At 49.7% G+C, this 14734-nt stretch overlaps 1 protein-coding gene across 4 annotated transcripts in view; it reads left to right on the top strand.

Annotated features, from left to right (window-relative positions):
- The first annotated feature begins 5479 nt into the window (after positions 1–5479).
- Positions 5480–14734, top strand: part of KIFC2 (kinesin family member C2) — a 28958-nt gene continuing 19703 nt past the window's right edge. Inside the window, exons 1-6 of one of the 4 annotated variants that reach the window (XM_039330185.1) lie at positions 5480–6035; positions 9383–9464; positions 10413–10558; positions 11257–11512; positions 12673–12860; positions 14182–14247. In XM_039330185.1, coding sequence (XP_039186119.1) covers positions 5895–6035; positions 9383–9464; positions 10413–10558; positions 11257–11512; positions 12673–12860; positions 14182–14247 — 879 coding nt within the window. In that variant the 5' untranslated portion in view covers positions 5480–5894. Of the gene's footprint in view, positions 6036–7709; positions 7745–9011; positions 9083–9382; positions 9465–10412; positions 10559–11256; positions 11513–12672; positions 12861–14181; positions 14248–14734 lie in introns of those variants that run through there. The other 3 variants (XM_039330188.1, XM_039330186.1, XM_039330187.1) reach the window with 3 other exon arrangements.

The raw sequence follows: 14734 nt of genomic DNA, 5'->3' as shown, positions 1-14734 counted from the left end.
TCTTTTTTTCCTTCCTTCCTTCCTTCCTTCCTTCCTTCCTTCCTTCCCTCCCTCCTCCCTCCCTCCCTCCCTCCCTCCCTTCTCCAACACTGGAGGTTTTTAAGAAGAGACTGGACAGCCATTTGTCTGAAATGGTATAAGGTTTCCTGCCTGAGCAGGGGGTTGGACTAGATGACCCCCAAGGTCCCTTCCAACTTTATTATTATTATTAAACGAGTGCATAAAACATCTATTTTATCTCCTTGGCAAAGGGGGGGGAAGATCAGACGTACCTCTTTCACGGCTCCTCTCCTTTTAGAAATTTTTACGGTTTCTTTTTTCCACTAGAATCAATCTCAAAGGCAGCAGGCTGAAGAATTTTTTTTAAAAAAAAGTCAAAATGATGGACACTCCTGATTAACAACGCCTGAAGTCTCTTCCAGGGTATTTTGGCAAAATTTAGGGACAAATCAGACCGACCATTGGATTTCCTATTTTAAAAATTGGGACAATCCATTGTTGCATGTTTCCTTGTCCCAACAACGTTTGATGTATCATGAAACCCACCAAGCTGGCTTAAGTTCCTCCTAAATTGTAATTTTTTTTAACATGGCAGAAAGAGAAAACTGCTAAATACATGACAGGGTTATTTATATTGGTTTATATCAGTTTGAGTTATACCGAAATATCAAACCAAATTTAATTTTGTCCCCGTGTTAAGAAATAGGTCATTGGTGAAACAGAATTAGTTAAAGATTGTATGGTTAAATGGGCTCAAAATATTCAAGAGCCGATTTTATTGGATACATGGGAGACAATTTGGGTTAGAAATGTAAAATTTACATTTTACACAAAATTTAAGAGAAAATTTTTATAAAATGTTTTATAGATGGCATTTGGATCCCCAAAAGTTGTCCCGCATGTATCCTAATTTACAGCCCAAATGTTGGAGATGTGGAAGTTTAGATGCAACCTATTTTCATATTTGGTGGACTTGTAGAGATATAAAAGCTTTTTGGATTAAGATTTGGTGGAATATTCAAAAGATTTTTAAAAGAAAGATAAAGTTTATTCCGCAATTATTTTTGTTGGGTATTATGGTTGATTTTGATGTTAAAGAAATTAATTTGATGCTGAATCTTATAACAGCTGCAAGATTATTGGTGGGGCAATATTGGAAGAAAAATTATTTGCCTACTATGGAAGAACGGATACTTAAGGTGTCTAATTTAGCAGAAATGGCGAAAATCTCCGCCTATTTGAAGGACCATTCACAAGAAAAATATATTTCGGTCTGGAGAAGATGGATTGATTATATTCAAAAGAAATATGAGACTGAAAAGTATTATCTTGCTTATGAGTAGATTTTAGATTATTATTAATAGTTTAATATGGTTGAATTTATTATTTTTAGTGTTATGGTTTAATTATATTATTATTTTTGTTTTTAATTAGTTAACATTTGTTTTGAAAAGGAGTTAAAGTATGTTATAGATTGATTGATAGTATAGTCGGGTAATGTTTGTTAGATTATGATTATTTATTTGTTACCCTGTAATCAGCTCTGGGAAGTGGGGGAGGGGGGAAGGGGTGGGAGGGGTTTGGGTTATATTGTATTAAATTTGTAAAACTTTTAATAAAAAAAAAAGAAATAGGTCATTGGATTTAGAAGCTCGTGAACGGAGTTTTGGCTGGTCATCTTTGTTATCTGTGGTGAGACAAAGTTAATGTAGATTTTAAAAACCGTTATTTCAGGTTGGCTATTCTTAAGGGTGTAGAATAAATAGAAATAAAGGTTCTGCCTCAAAACACCTTTGTGCCTTTCAGCTCGAGAACTATTTTATGGACGAGGAATGATAAGTAAACGTAAATGGTTAATTTATCCTGCTGTATTTTAATTTTCCCAAGCAGTCAGGGTGAAGGTTCGTTCTCCGAGCTTGTGGGTTGGTTCCTCAAGTGGACCGTAAAATAAAATGTAGAGAAGATTTAACAATAGAAGGATATCCTTGTCAGTAGTTTTTTTATGTCAAATTGTTAGAAAAACTTAAGGTGGATAAAATATTTTAGAGTTTTGAACCATGTAAGTTTGAAACATAATTATGTATGAACGATGAATATGTTATTTTTAAAATGTATAAACTTTCATTCACACTTGAAACAGAAGAATGAAGGAATGAAAGAATGCATGATAACATGCACTAAAAATTTGGTCGCAATATACCAAGGGAACAATGGGAAAATATGTGGTTGAAAGGATTAAAAGGTATATTGTGTTCTCCCCTTAAAAGAGAGTTTTTATAAAATGATGTATTGTTGATATTTGTCACCAGAGAAATTGTCTAGAATGTATAAAGATACAGGCAGTCCTTGACTCGTAACATTTCTGTTGCTAAACAAAACATTTGTTAAGTGGGTTTTGCCCCACTTTATGACCTTCCACAGTTGTTAAGTGAATCCTTGATATTGTTATGTTACTAACAAGCTTGTTAAATGAATCCAGCTCCCCCATTGACTTTGCTGGTCTGAAGGTCGGGAAAGGGGATCACATGACCCCAGGGGACGCTGCAACCGTCATAAATATGAGTCAGTGGTCAGGTGTCTGAATTTTGGTCACGTGACCCTGGAGGATGCTGCCAAAGTTGTAAGTGTAAAAAACGGTCATAAGTCAGTTTTTTCAGTGCTGCTGTAACTTTGAACTGTTGTGAGTTGAGGACCACCTATATTTTGAATCTTTGGCAAAAACGTAAACCCCACGAAGGAATGTTTTATTGTGTTTGATGGCCATGTAAAAACACTAAAAAAAATTGGATATATATATATGTTTTCTGAGGTTTTCGCGGGTGTTTGTATGTAGGTCTTTGGTTGTTCAGGTTTTCTCCCGCGTAAAATTGGAAGTGTCTTGGCGACGTTTCAACGAAGTCCCATTCGTCATCTTCAGGCTGGTGCTTTCGGCTTCGTGCTTCTAGAAGCACGAAGCCAAAAGCACCAGCCTGAAGATGACGAATGAGACTTCGTCGAAACGTCGCCAAGACAGTTCCAATTTTACGTGGGAAAAAACCCGAATAACCAAAGACCTACATATATATTTGTATATTAATTCAAAAGATTTTAAAGGCTATAGTTGAATCCAGAGCTTTTTCTTTTGGGACTAACAGCCAGGCGATTAGGAAAAAAAAAGTCCTGGCATTTTGTTTTTGTGTATAACAACTACAGCAAGACTATCATGTGTTCAAAAATGGAAAGGTGCAGCACACCCACAACAGAGGAACTGATGGCGAAGATTACGGAAGTTGCAGAGTTGCATAAATTAAACTCTTTGGGGGGAAAATGGGGGGGGGAGAAACAATGTCTACATTTATGGTCAACTGGAAATCCCTTACAGGCTTTTTGCAAGAGACTGGAAAAAATGCACTTGCAATGTGTGGCTTTGATTATTAGGAGGGAAAAAAGGATAATCGAAAAAAGTGAGCTCTTTTATAATCATAGGGTAAGATATATATATATATATATTGTAATTGTACTTATATTTGCCACAAAAGAACTCGGAAGCTTCTTTGTATTTTTTTATTCTTCTTTCTGTTGGCGCTTTCGGGTTGATGTTTTTTTCCTTTCCACTCCGTATTGCTCGGGGTTTGTTTTCGTCTTCTCTGTAAAATGTTTAATAAAATTTAGTTTCAAAAAATTAAATTGCTGGCCATACCCACTGTCCTTGGTGTTGCCTCTAGATGAGTTCGGCATCGGAAGGAAGGAAGGAAATGGAAAGGAGAAGGAGAAGGATGGGAAAAGGGGGAGGAAGAAAGGAAGAGGAGGAGGGAGGGAAGGAAGTGGAAGGAGGGAGGGAAAGAAGAAAGGAAGTAGAGGGAGCGAAGGAAGTATATATATATATATATATATAGAGAGAGAGAGAGAGAGATGATAAATAAGATATTAGATAGATAAATGGATGATGGATGGATAGAGATGATAGATGATAGACAATAGATGATTGATAGATAATAGATAGATAGATAGATAGATAGATAGATAGATAGATAGATAGTGGATAGATAGATGATAGATAGTGGATAGATAATAGATAGTAGATGATAGATAGTGGATAGATAGAGGATAGATAATAGATAGATAGATAGATAGATAGATAGATAGATAGATAGATAGATAGATAGATAGATAGATGGATAGATAGTGGATAGATAGTAGATAGATGATAGGTAGGTAGATAGATAGATAGTGGATAGATAGATAGGTAGATAGATAGATAGATAGTAGGTAGGTAGGTAGATTGATAGATGATAGATGGTAGGTAGGTAGGTAGGTAGATAGATGATAGATAGATAGATGATAGATAGATGGTAGGTAGGTAGATAGATAGGAAGGTAGATAGATAGATAGATAGATAGATAGATAGATAGATAGATAGATAGATAGATGATAGATTGGATGGATAGATGATAGACAGGCAGACAGATCTTGGGCATCTCCCTCAGATGCTAACTAGGCCTCCGTTGGAGGGAGGAATCGCTTGGCTTTCTGGCTGGGCTTTCTGAGAAAGCCTAAAGATCATCTCCATATTTTAACATGTTTTCTCCCCTCCACGGGAATCCTTCTGAAGCTGTCACTGCAGACTCCACTAGCTGTCAAGTATAAAGTTACCCAAAAGACAGCCAGTCCCTGAGGCTGCTCAGAGGATCTTGAGGCTTGTGTGTGTGTGTGTGTGTGTGTGTGTGTGTGTGTGTGTGTGTGTTTGCACTTGTGTCTGTCTAGGGGTCTTCAGGTGGGGAAGGTGACGCCAAGAGGGATGCTCCCTTCCAGATTGCCAGTTGCCGATTTGGTCCTTCCTGTTTTTATCTTTCCAAGCCTTTAATTGGGTGGCTGTAAGTGCTGCCTGAGTGCTGAGCGCCTGAACTGTGGCTGTTGAGGGGGGGGAGGGAAGGGGGGGCAGGACTGTCAGAACCTCTTACCTGGGTCATAAGTCCTCCCCCAGGTAAGTCTGTGAACCTGTCTGATTTGAGGACCACCTGTGCTTGCCATCTGCAGATTAGGATGGGTTGGGGGTCGCATCCTGGCGGCTGCTGGCCACAGTGAATCAGACCCCCACCCCAGGGAGTTGAGGGAGGTTCCTGAGGGAGGGTCCAGGGTCCCCCCTCCACCCTGCAAAGCCTCCTTCCCAGGGACAGAATTGCTCCCAGCCGATGAGCCTGGCCTGCGGGAGGGGTTTGGATTTGGCCCAGGTGCGTTGGGGGGGGTGTCTTAATCTGCTTTTCAATCAATGTATTGGTACTTTTCTGCTGCTGTCGTCCAGGGCCAAAACAAATCCAACAAATGCACAGGGACACACCAACACAGATGCACAAACACAGGTGCAGACAGGCGCTTAGAGACACACAGAGACAAACGGACACAAAAACACACACAAACACATAGGACCCAGACATACACACACACATAAGAGATAGATACACAAACGCAGGCAGGCGCACGCGCGCGCACACACACACACACACCCCAGACAGACACAAACACAGAGAGACACGCACACACCAGACAGACAGACACGCAGACACACCCGCAGTCACCCCCGGGCGCGCGCACGGACACACCAACCCAGACGGCCACGCATACAGCCACGCGCGCACACGGACACGCAGACACGCGGAGGGACGGAGGCGCGCACCAGCAGACACGAGCGCAGAGACCCCACTCCGGGACCCGGGTCGCTCCTCGCCTGGAACGTCTGAAGCGGGGGCGGCGGCGGCGCGTGTCGCGTCCTCCCGCCCTCCACCTGCCCGTCCTGGGCGGGGGAAGCGCGGCCAGGAGCGCCTCCTCCGCCTCGCGGGCATCCCCCGGCCGCCGCTGGGAGGGCTCCGGCCGGCCGGGCTGCTGCGCCACGGCCCGGCCCGCTCCGCCCGGCGCCCATGTACGCCTTCTACTCGCTGCTGGTGCTGCTCTTCTACGCGCTCTTCAAGAGGGGCGATGCGGGGGCGGCGGGGGCGGCCCGGGGGCGGCGGCGGCTGCGGAGGGTCCCCGAGGCGCTACCCCTCGCCCGCCCGGCCCGGGTAAGAGGCGGCAGGGACCGGCTGGGAAGGGACGGTGGGTGGGAGGGAGGGATGGGGAGGGGGCTGCGCGGGACCCTCGCCCTCTTCTTCTTCGCCGAGGAGATGCGCAGCCCTCCCCCAGCCCCCTCTAGCCGCCCCACGGGGGAGTGGGGGTCGCCCGGGGGGGCTTAGAGCCGAAGCCCTTGGGCGGGGGGGGGGCTGAACCCCCCCCTTGCCCTCTTGGAAGGGTCTGGAGCCCCGCTTGAGGGGGGGGCGTTTCCCACCCGCCCCACAGCTCCCAGGGCTCCGGAGGGGAGGGGGCGGCTGGACCCCCCCCTTGCCCTCTTGGAAGGAAGGTCTGGAGCACCCTTGCCCCGCTTGGGGGGGCGTTTCCCACCGCCCCACAGCTCCCAGGGCTCCTCAGGGGGGTGGCTGGACCCCCCTTGCCCTCTTCGAAGGGTCTGGAGCACCCTTGCCCCGCTTGAGGGGGCGTTTCCCACCGCCCCACAGCTCCCAGGGCTCCGGAGGGGAGGGGGCGGCTGGACCCCCCCCCTTGCCCTTTTGGAAGGAAGGGTCTGGAGCATCCTTGCCCTGTTGGGAGGGGCATTTCCCACCCGCCCCACAGCTCCCAGGGCTCCGGAGGGGAGGGGGCGGCTGGACCCCCCTTCCCCTCTTAGAAGGAAGGGTCTGGAGCATCCTTGCCCCGCTTGGGGGGGGCGTTTCCCACCCGCCCCACAGCTCCCAGGGCTCCGGAGGGGAGGGGGTGGCTGGACCCTCCTTGCCCTCTTGGAAGGGTCGGGGGTCGGCGAACAGCGCGGGGCTGGAGCCTCCTTGCCCCCTGGGGGGGCGTTTCCCACCCGCGCCGCAGCTCCGAGGACCCCGGAGGGGGGGCGGATAGCGAGGCCGGAGAGCGCCCCTCCCCCTTGGCCGGGTCCAGCTCCGCGGAGAACCGCAAACATCCTTGCAGCGGGGTTCGTTTTGAGGGGTGCAAAGCCCGCGGACCCCCGCGAGAGCCTCCTTTTCGGCGTTAGGGGGGATTCAGCGCGCCCCCCTGCCGCGGCCATGCAGGCTAGCCAGAAGTGCACCCCTTAGGCAAATGCATCCTCAAGGCCAGATTGGCGGCGGGGGGGGGGCTTGCAGAACAGCAGCCCACCCCCTTTCTGGTTGCAAGCAGCCTTTTCCCCTTTGCTGTAGGACAGTGTTTCCCAAACTTGACAATTTTAAGGCATGAGGACTTCAACTCCCAGAATTCCACAGCCAGCATTGCTGGCTGTGGAATTCTGGGAGTTGAAGTCCTCATGCCTTAAAATTGTCAAGTTTGGGAAATACTGCTGTAGTAACCCAATGCCTGGACCCTGACTGATTGATTGGTTAGTTAATTGATTGATTGCTCTCAGTGTCTAAAGCAGAGGTCATCTAGTCCAGCCCCCTGCTCAGGCAGGAAACCCTGTAGTACAGGGTTTCCTGCCTGAGCAGGGGGTTGGACTAGATGACCTCTAAGGTCCCTTCCAATTTTTTTTAAATAATTACTACTACTACTACTACTACTACTACTACTATTATTATTATTATTATTATATAATTTCATAAACAAATAATAGGTTCCACAAATAGAGAGGTGCATCTCCCAGAACTCCCGGCAAACTGGCAGTGCCGGAAGAGAGGACCCCTGAGCATGTACAGAGTGTCTCTTCCTCTTGGGACATTTCCAGGGCTTGTGGTTCTCCCAGGTGACTCTGCTTCAGGTCTCTTTCTTCCTCTGTATCACATATACAAACACACACACACACACACATACCCCTACACACCTGTCTTCTAGCAGGTGCAACAGCCTATAGATTTGCATTGCATGTTCCCTGGAGGACGAGAAAGAGCCCCACCCTCAGTGATGGGGTTTCCATGGTACCTGCCACCATGGAAACAGAGCCGGAACACCTTCCCCATTCAGGGACCACTCAGCTGGGAGAGGGGTTATCTTAGGCCAGCCCCCCAGGGACACCACACCTGGGTGCGTCTGGGCAAGGCTGTGCATGATGGAGAGCGAACCGTGAGCCACGGCGGAGGGCTCAAACTCCGGGGATTCGGCTCTCCTGGATCCCCCCCCCCCGGGAGTTTCAAGTAGCCCGGCCAGGATGGCAGTGAACCAAGCCAAGTGTCTCGCACCCATGTGCCACACCGGATCACGTGGTGCCAGTGCAGCTGGGTGTCTAGCCACTAAAATGGCACTTGCGTGTGTCGTCTCCCAGGAATGCCGAGAGGGAAACGCCAGTATTTGAAAGAGACAGTTTAGTCTAGTGCAGGGGTTCTCAACCTTGGCAACTTTAAGACTTGTGGACTTCAACTCCCAGAATTCCTCAGCCAGCTTGCTGGTTGAGGAATTCTGGGAGTTGAAGTCCACAAGTCTTAAAGTTGCCAAGGTTGAGAACCCCTGGTCTAGTGGTTAAGGCACCAGGTTAGAAACCAGGAGCCGGTCAGTTCTAGTCCCGCCTTAGGCATGAAAACTGGCAAGGTGACATTGGGCCAATCGCCAGGAGACTGGGAGTTCTAGTCCTGCCTTAGGTATGAAAGCTGGCAGGGTGATTTTGGCCCAATCATCAGGAGATGGGTAGTTCTAGTCCTGCCTTAAGCATAGAGGTTAACTGGGTGACTTTGGGCCAATCACCAGGAGTTGGTGAGTTCTAGTCCCGCCTTAGGTATGAAAGGCAGCTGGGTGACTTTAGGCCAATCACCAGGAGACGGTGAGTTCTAGTCCCGCCTTGGCCATGAAAGCCAGCTGGGTGACTTTAGGCCAATCGCCAGGAGACGGTGAGTTCTAGTCCCGCCTTAGGCACGAAAGCCGGTTGGGTGACCTTGGGCCAATCACCAGGAGACACTGAGTTCAAGTCCCGCCTTAGGCACGAAAGCCGGTTGGGTGACCTTGGGCCAATCACCAGGAGACACTGAGTTCAAGTCCCGCCTTTGGCATGAAAGCCAACTGGGTGACTTTGGGGCAATTACTCTCTTTGGGCCCAACCTACCTCAAGGGTTGTGGTGGTGGTGGAGAAAATGGGAAGCGGAAGGTCTATTAGGTATCCCTGCCTCCTTGAGTGATTTGTAAAAATAATAAAGGCAACATACAAACAAATAGATCCCGCAGTTTAGGAGAGGAATTCCGGGTGCCGGGCCTTATTGCCAGCCCTTGCTGGGCGAGCTGGATATTGTGGCCTATGCCAGCCGGCACCTTCTGAACGGGCTGAATCCCAGCCCCATGGAGATGTCCGGGGCAGGAGGCTGTGATTTGCCCGTTCCTAATCTAAAGCAGGCACCGGGGGGGGGGGAAATCCCCACCGACCCTCCTTGGGGGCTGACCTGTTTCTGTGCCCCCCCAGGACCACAGAACTTTCTCAGAGGAGCTGTCAGAGGAGACCCCCTCACCCCATCACCGATGGTTGCAGCTGATCGATGTGGACAGTAGGTGTCTCTTCTCTTCTGCCCCCCCCCACCACACTGGGGCAGGCTCAGCATGGGGGGAGGGGTTGGGCCAGTCACCCCTTCCCCCCCTCCCCAGCAACAGAGGCTGGCAAGGGGCGCTACCAGGGTTAGGGCCTGGGCAGGGTCCAAGGTCATCTGGGAAACTCTCACTGGAAGCAAATTGAGGGGTCTTCTTTCTGTGGGCTTTGTAGTTCAGACCCAAGCGAGCATGACGGGTGCTGGGTGCTCTCTGAACTCAGGGGTTTTCTTGCGGGCGTTTCATTACCCAACTAAGTAACCCTCCTTCCTCCTCCTCCTCCTCCTCCTCCTCCTCCTCCTCCTCCTCCTCCTCCTCCCAACCCCTCTTTCTTCTAGCACTGATGATGCTACCTAGTTGGGTCATGAAATGTCTGCAAGAAAACCCCCAAGCTCAGAGAGCATCAAGGACCCCACAATTGGTGTTATTCTCTTTCTCCTTCTCCTCCTCCTCCTCCTCTTCCTCCTCCTCCTCCTCCTCCTCCTCCCAACCCCTCTTTCTTCTAGTACTGATGATGCTACCTAGTTGGGTCATGAAATGTCTGCAAGAAAACCCCCAAGCTCAGAGAGCATAAAAGACCCCACAGTCGTCGTCCTCCTCCTCCACCTCCTCCTCCTCCACCTCCTCCCAACCCCTCTTTCTCCTAGCCCTGATGATGTTACCTAGTTGGGTCATGAAATGTCTGCAAGAAAACCACCCAGCTCAGAGAGCATAAAAGACCCCACAGTCCTCCTCCTCCCCCTCCTCCCTCCTACGTTCTCCTTTATCAGTAGCAAGCGAGCATCCCAGCCAAGCTGAGCCTGGCAAACTTTGTTGGCATGCATAGGTGGGAGGGGGTCCCTGGGGCATGGGGAGGGGGCTTTCGGTAAGGGGCAGCGACTCAATCTCACCGGCCTGCTTGCTCTTGGCAGGCAGCTCCGAGAGCGACCGAGGCAGCCCCTCCGATGAGGGGGAGGAGGATGACCTGTCCCTGGATGAAGCCCCCACCCCACTGACGGAGTTCCTGGCCCTCAAGCGCGAGGCAGCTGCTGCCGAGAGGCAGATGCTGTGTGGAAAGGTTGCCCCTGTTCTCCTGGCTTAGGGTGGGGGGGAGTAGCGGGGCCTGAGTTCAAATGCCCCTGGGCCCGGAGGAGGAAATGCCCCCCCCCAGTCCAGCCATGCCTCCTTCTTGCTGAAGGAGAAGCAAAGGAGAGGATCCCTGGGGTGCCAGTCTTGCAAATGTCCGGGGGTGGGGGACATTTCACCTGGGGCCTTCAGCAATAGCGGGGGGGGGGCTATAAGAGCCAGACCCTGCCTTCCTTTCCCCCTTTACTGCTGCATTCACACAACCTTGGTGCAGAGGCAGGGGTTCTAGTCCTGCCTTAGGCACAAAAGCCAGCTGGGTGACTTTGAGCCAGTCACCAGGAGATGGGGAATTCTAGTCCTGCCTTAGGCATGAAAGCCAGCTGGGTGACTTTGGGACAATCACCAGGAGACAGGGAATTCTAGTCTGACCTTAAGTACAATAGCCAACTGGATGACTTTGGGACAATCGCCAGGAGACTGGGAATTCTAGTCTGGCCTTAAGTACAACAGCCAGCTGGGTGACTTTGAGCCAGTCACCAGGAGATGGGGAATTCTAGTCGTGCCTTAGGCATGAAAGCTGACTGGGAGACTAGAGAGAACTAGCCTGCCGTTGTTCACCCTGTAGCTAACTTTGCTCTCCCCTCTTCCCATCTGCCCACGGGACCTCCATCCCCCCCTCTCTCCATGCAGCCCCCGGAGTCCCCACTGGTGCAAATGATGCTGCAACTGTTCTCCTTCCTGGAGCGCTACACCCAGTTGCAGCAGCTGCAGGAGAAGGCTGGCGAGTATCGTTCGCGCCTGCACTGGGAGGAGAGCCGTTGGCGCCGGCAGAAGCGGGCTTTGAAGAGAGCCTGCCAGCAGCGGGTGACGGACAAGCTCGGCGTGATCCAGAGCCTGGAAGCCATCATCCTGGAGCAGCAGGGCCTCCTGGAGAAGATGCAAGCAGGTGAGGTAGCCCTTGATTAGGATCCATTCGAAAAGCCAACACAGTCCTTGGTTCCATTAACAGAGGGAGAGAATCAAGATCAGCTGAAGGGTTAATACCACTTTACAAGGCCTTGGTAAGGCCACACTTGGAATACGGCATCCAGTTTTGGTCCCCACGATGTAAAAAAGATGCTGAGACTCTAGAAAGAGTGCAGAGAAGAGCAACAAAGATGATTAGGGGACTGGAGGCTAAAACATATAAGGAACGATTGCTGGAATTGGGGAGGTCTAGTTTAATGAAGAGAAGGACGAGGGGGGACATGATAGCAGCCTTCCAGTATCTCAGGGGCTGCCCCAAAGGAGAGGGAGTCAAGCTATTCTCCAAAGCGCCTGAAGGCAGGACAAGAAGCAATGGATGTAAACTAACCAAGGAGAGAAGCAACCTAGAACTAAGGAGGAATTTCCTGACAGTTAGAACAATTAACCAGTGGAACAACCTGCCACCAGAAGTTGTGAATGCTCCAACACTGGAAGTTTTCAAGAAGAGACTGGACAGCCATTTGTCTGAAATGGTCTAGGGCAATGGTTCTCAACCTGTGGGTCAGGACCCCATTTGGGGTCTAACGACATTTCACGGGGGTCGCCAAACAATGCCATTTTTTTCCCCTTTTCCTTAGCTGTGCTACTCCCTTTTATTCTATTGGCTTTTGAAAGCCAATAGAATAGACTCTCTTGAATAGAGTCTAATTCTATTGGCTTTCAAAAGCCAATAGGAATTGTCCAGGCTGTCTCTGCCCTGCTGAGCCCGCCAAAAGTCCCATTCTGCAAACGGTGCTGCACCAGTTGAGTAGTCCTCGACTTACGACCGGTTGAGTAGTCTTCAACTTACGACCAGTTGGGGGTCGCGGCATTAAAAAGGTTGAGAACCACTGGTCTAGGGTTTCCTGCCTGAGCAGGGGTTGGACTAGATGACCTCTAAGGTCCCTTCCAATTCTGTTATTATCTTTCTCCGAGGTGCCTTCCGGAGGGGCTGGCCTTCCTCCAGATCCTGGGGAGGGGAAGATGGAGGGCCCTCAGTGGGGGGCATTGCTTGGTCCACCTTGAGGAGCACAGAGTTCCAGGCTAAGCTTTGGCCACCCCTCCCTTTCCTGCCCCCCCGCCCCCTTCTCCTCCCACCAGGCTCGAAGCTGCCGTCCAGTGGCCTGCTCTGCCCCGTGGCCCCCGGGGGCCTGCACCAACTGGTGGAGTCCCTCAGCGCCCTCCAGGGGGAGAGGAGCCGTCTGGCCGAGGAGGTGGTGGGTCTCCAGCAGCGGGTCGAAGAGCGAGAGAGGGAGAAGCAGCAGCTGGCCAGGAGCTTCCACCACCAGGTGAGACTCCCGCCCTCCCTGTGGCTGCTGGATCAGAGCCCTGCACCCCCCCCCAGCCAAGCGCTGGCTATTGTGCTGGAGCAGGGGGTCAGACTAGACGATCTCCCAAGATCCCTCCCAAAGGGTTATTCCGTTACAGGTAACCCTTGACTTACGACCACAACTAGGCCCAAAATTTAGGTTGCTAAATGAGTCAGGTGAGTTTTGCCCCATTTTACGACTTTTCCCGCCAGAGTCGTTAAGCGAATCGGTGCAACTGTTAAGTTAGTAACACCGTCGCTAAGGGAATCCGGCTTCCCCATTTCACTTTGCTGATCAGAGGATCGCAAAAGGGGATCACGTGACCCCGGGACACTGCAACCGTCATAAGTACGAGTCAGTTGCCAGTGCCCAGATTCTTTTTTTTTTTGGTAATATTTTATTGGTTTTCCAATTTTACATTTGAGTATTTAAAAAGCAACATGGTGGCGGGGTTAATCAATAATTCAATAACAAATCTTAGGTTACATTATCATATATTTCTTCTCTTTTTCCTTTAACATTTACTACCTCATATTCAAGCTAGTACGTTTCTGATACTCAACTCAATGAAAACATCATTATTACATTGATCGATACATTTTTAGCTTATACATATCTTAATTAGTCTTCATAAAACACCCCATGTCCTGTTATTAATTTTTACCTAATTTTTAGTTTCTCATCAATATTCCAATTAACCTTTACTATTCATAATTTTCAGGCTTTGGGTAACCAAAGTTTTCCTTATCTCATTTCATAACAAACTGTAATATCCAAAATACACAATTTTACCTAGTTAAATGTCATCTTGTTCTATTTCCTAACAATTTTCTATTTCCCACCCTAATAAATCATCTACTTAATAATAGAATATCCCCTTAGATCAGTGTTGGCTGTGGAATTCTGGGAATTGAAGTCCACATGCCTTAAAATTGTCAAGGTTGAGAAACACTGCCTTAGATAGATCAATATACAGCAATGTGTAGTGCCTGTATATTGCGCACGAATTCTGATCCCGCGAGGGTGCTGCGACGGTCGTCAATGTGAAAAAAAAACAGTTCTGCGTCCCTTTTTTCAGTGCCGTTGTAACTTTGAACGGTCACTAAATGAACTGTTGTAAAGTGAGGACCGTCTGTATTTTATCGTCCCTTCTGTCGGAGAAGATCTTTTGACGGCCGCTTGGGGGTTGCAGGGAGAAGTGGGGGCTGCGGGGGCTTGGGTGGCCCCAAATCAGGCACCCAAAGAATTTGAGGGGGGGGCTTGAATGGGGGTGACTAGCCGGGGGCTCCTTTCCTGGCAGATCCGAGGCCTGAAGCAACAGATCCAAGTACAGGAGAAGGAACGGGAGCAGATCCGTCTGGGCATGGTGAGCAATGTGCCCCTCGCCACAGGCAGGGAGGCCAAGGGGAAACGGGGACCGGGGGGGGAGGGTCCCAGCAGGTGCTGTAATGGGGGAGGAAATGGGGGGTTTCTTCCCCAAGACAAACAGGCCGAGGCTCATGAAGAGAACTGGTGAATCATGAACTCATGAGGAAGGAGAGAAGCAACCTGGAATTAAAGAGAAATTTCCTGACTGTGAGGACAATTAATCAGTGGAACTGCTTGCCACCAGAAGTTGTGGGTGCTCCGTTGCTGGAGGCTTTTAAGAAGGGACTGGACAACCATTTGTCTGGAATGGTCTAGGGCAGGGCTAGGCAACCTTGGCTCTTTTATGACTGGTGGACTTCAACTCCCAGAATTCCTGAGCCAGCCATGCTGAGGGGAAAGGGAGAGGTTTCCAAGCTGAGCCACGCTGGCTCAGGAATTCTGGGAGTTGAAGTCCAAGAGTCATAAAAGAGCCCAGGTTGCCTACC

This window comes from Crotalus tigris, unplaced genomic scaffold (genome assembly GCF_016545835.1).
Source record: "Crotalus tigris isolate CLP2741 ecotype Arizona unplaced genomic scaffold, ASM1654583v1 scf7180000024426.592134, whole genome shotgun sequence".
NCBI classification, from domain to species: Eukaryota; Metazoa; Chordata; class Lepidosauria; order Squamata; family Viperidae; genus Crotalus; species Crotalus tigris.
The sequence above is the reverse complement of the archived record's forward strand: the minus strand, read 5'-3'. Positions and strand labels throughout refer to the sequence as shown.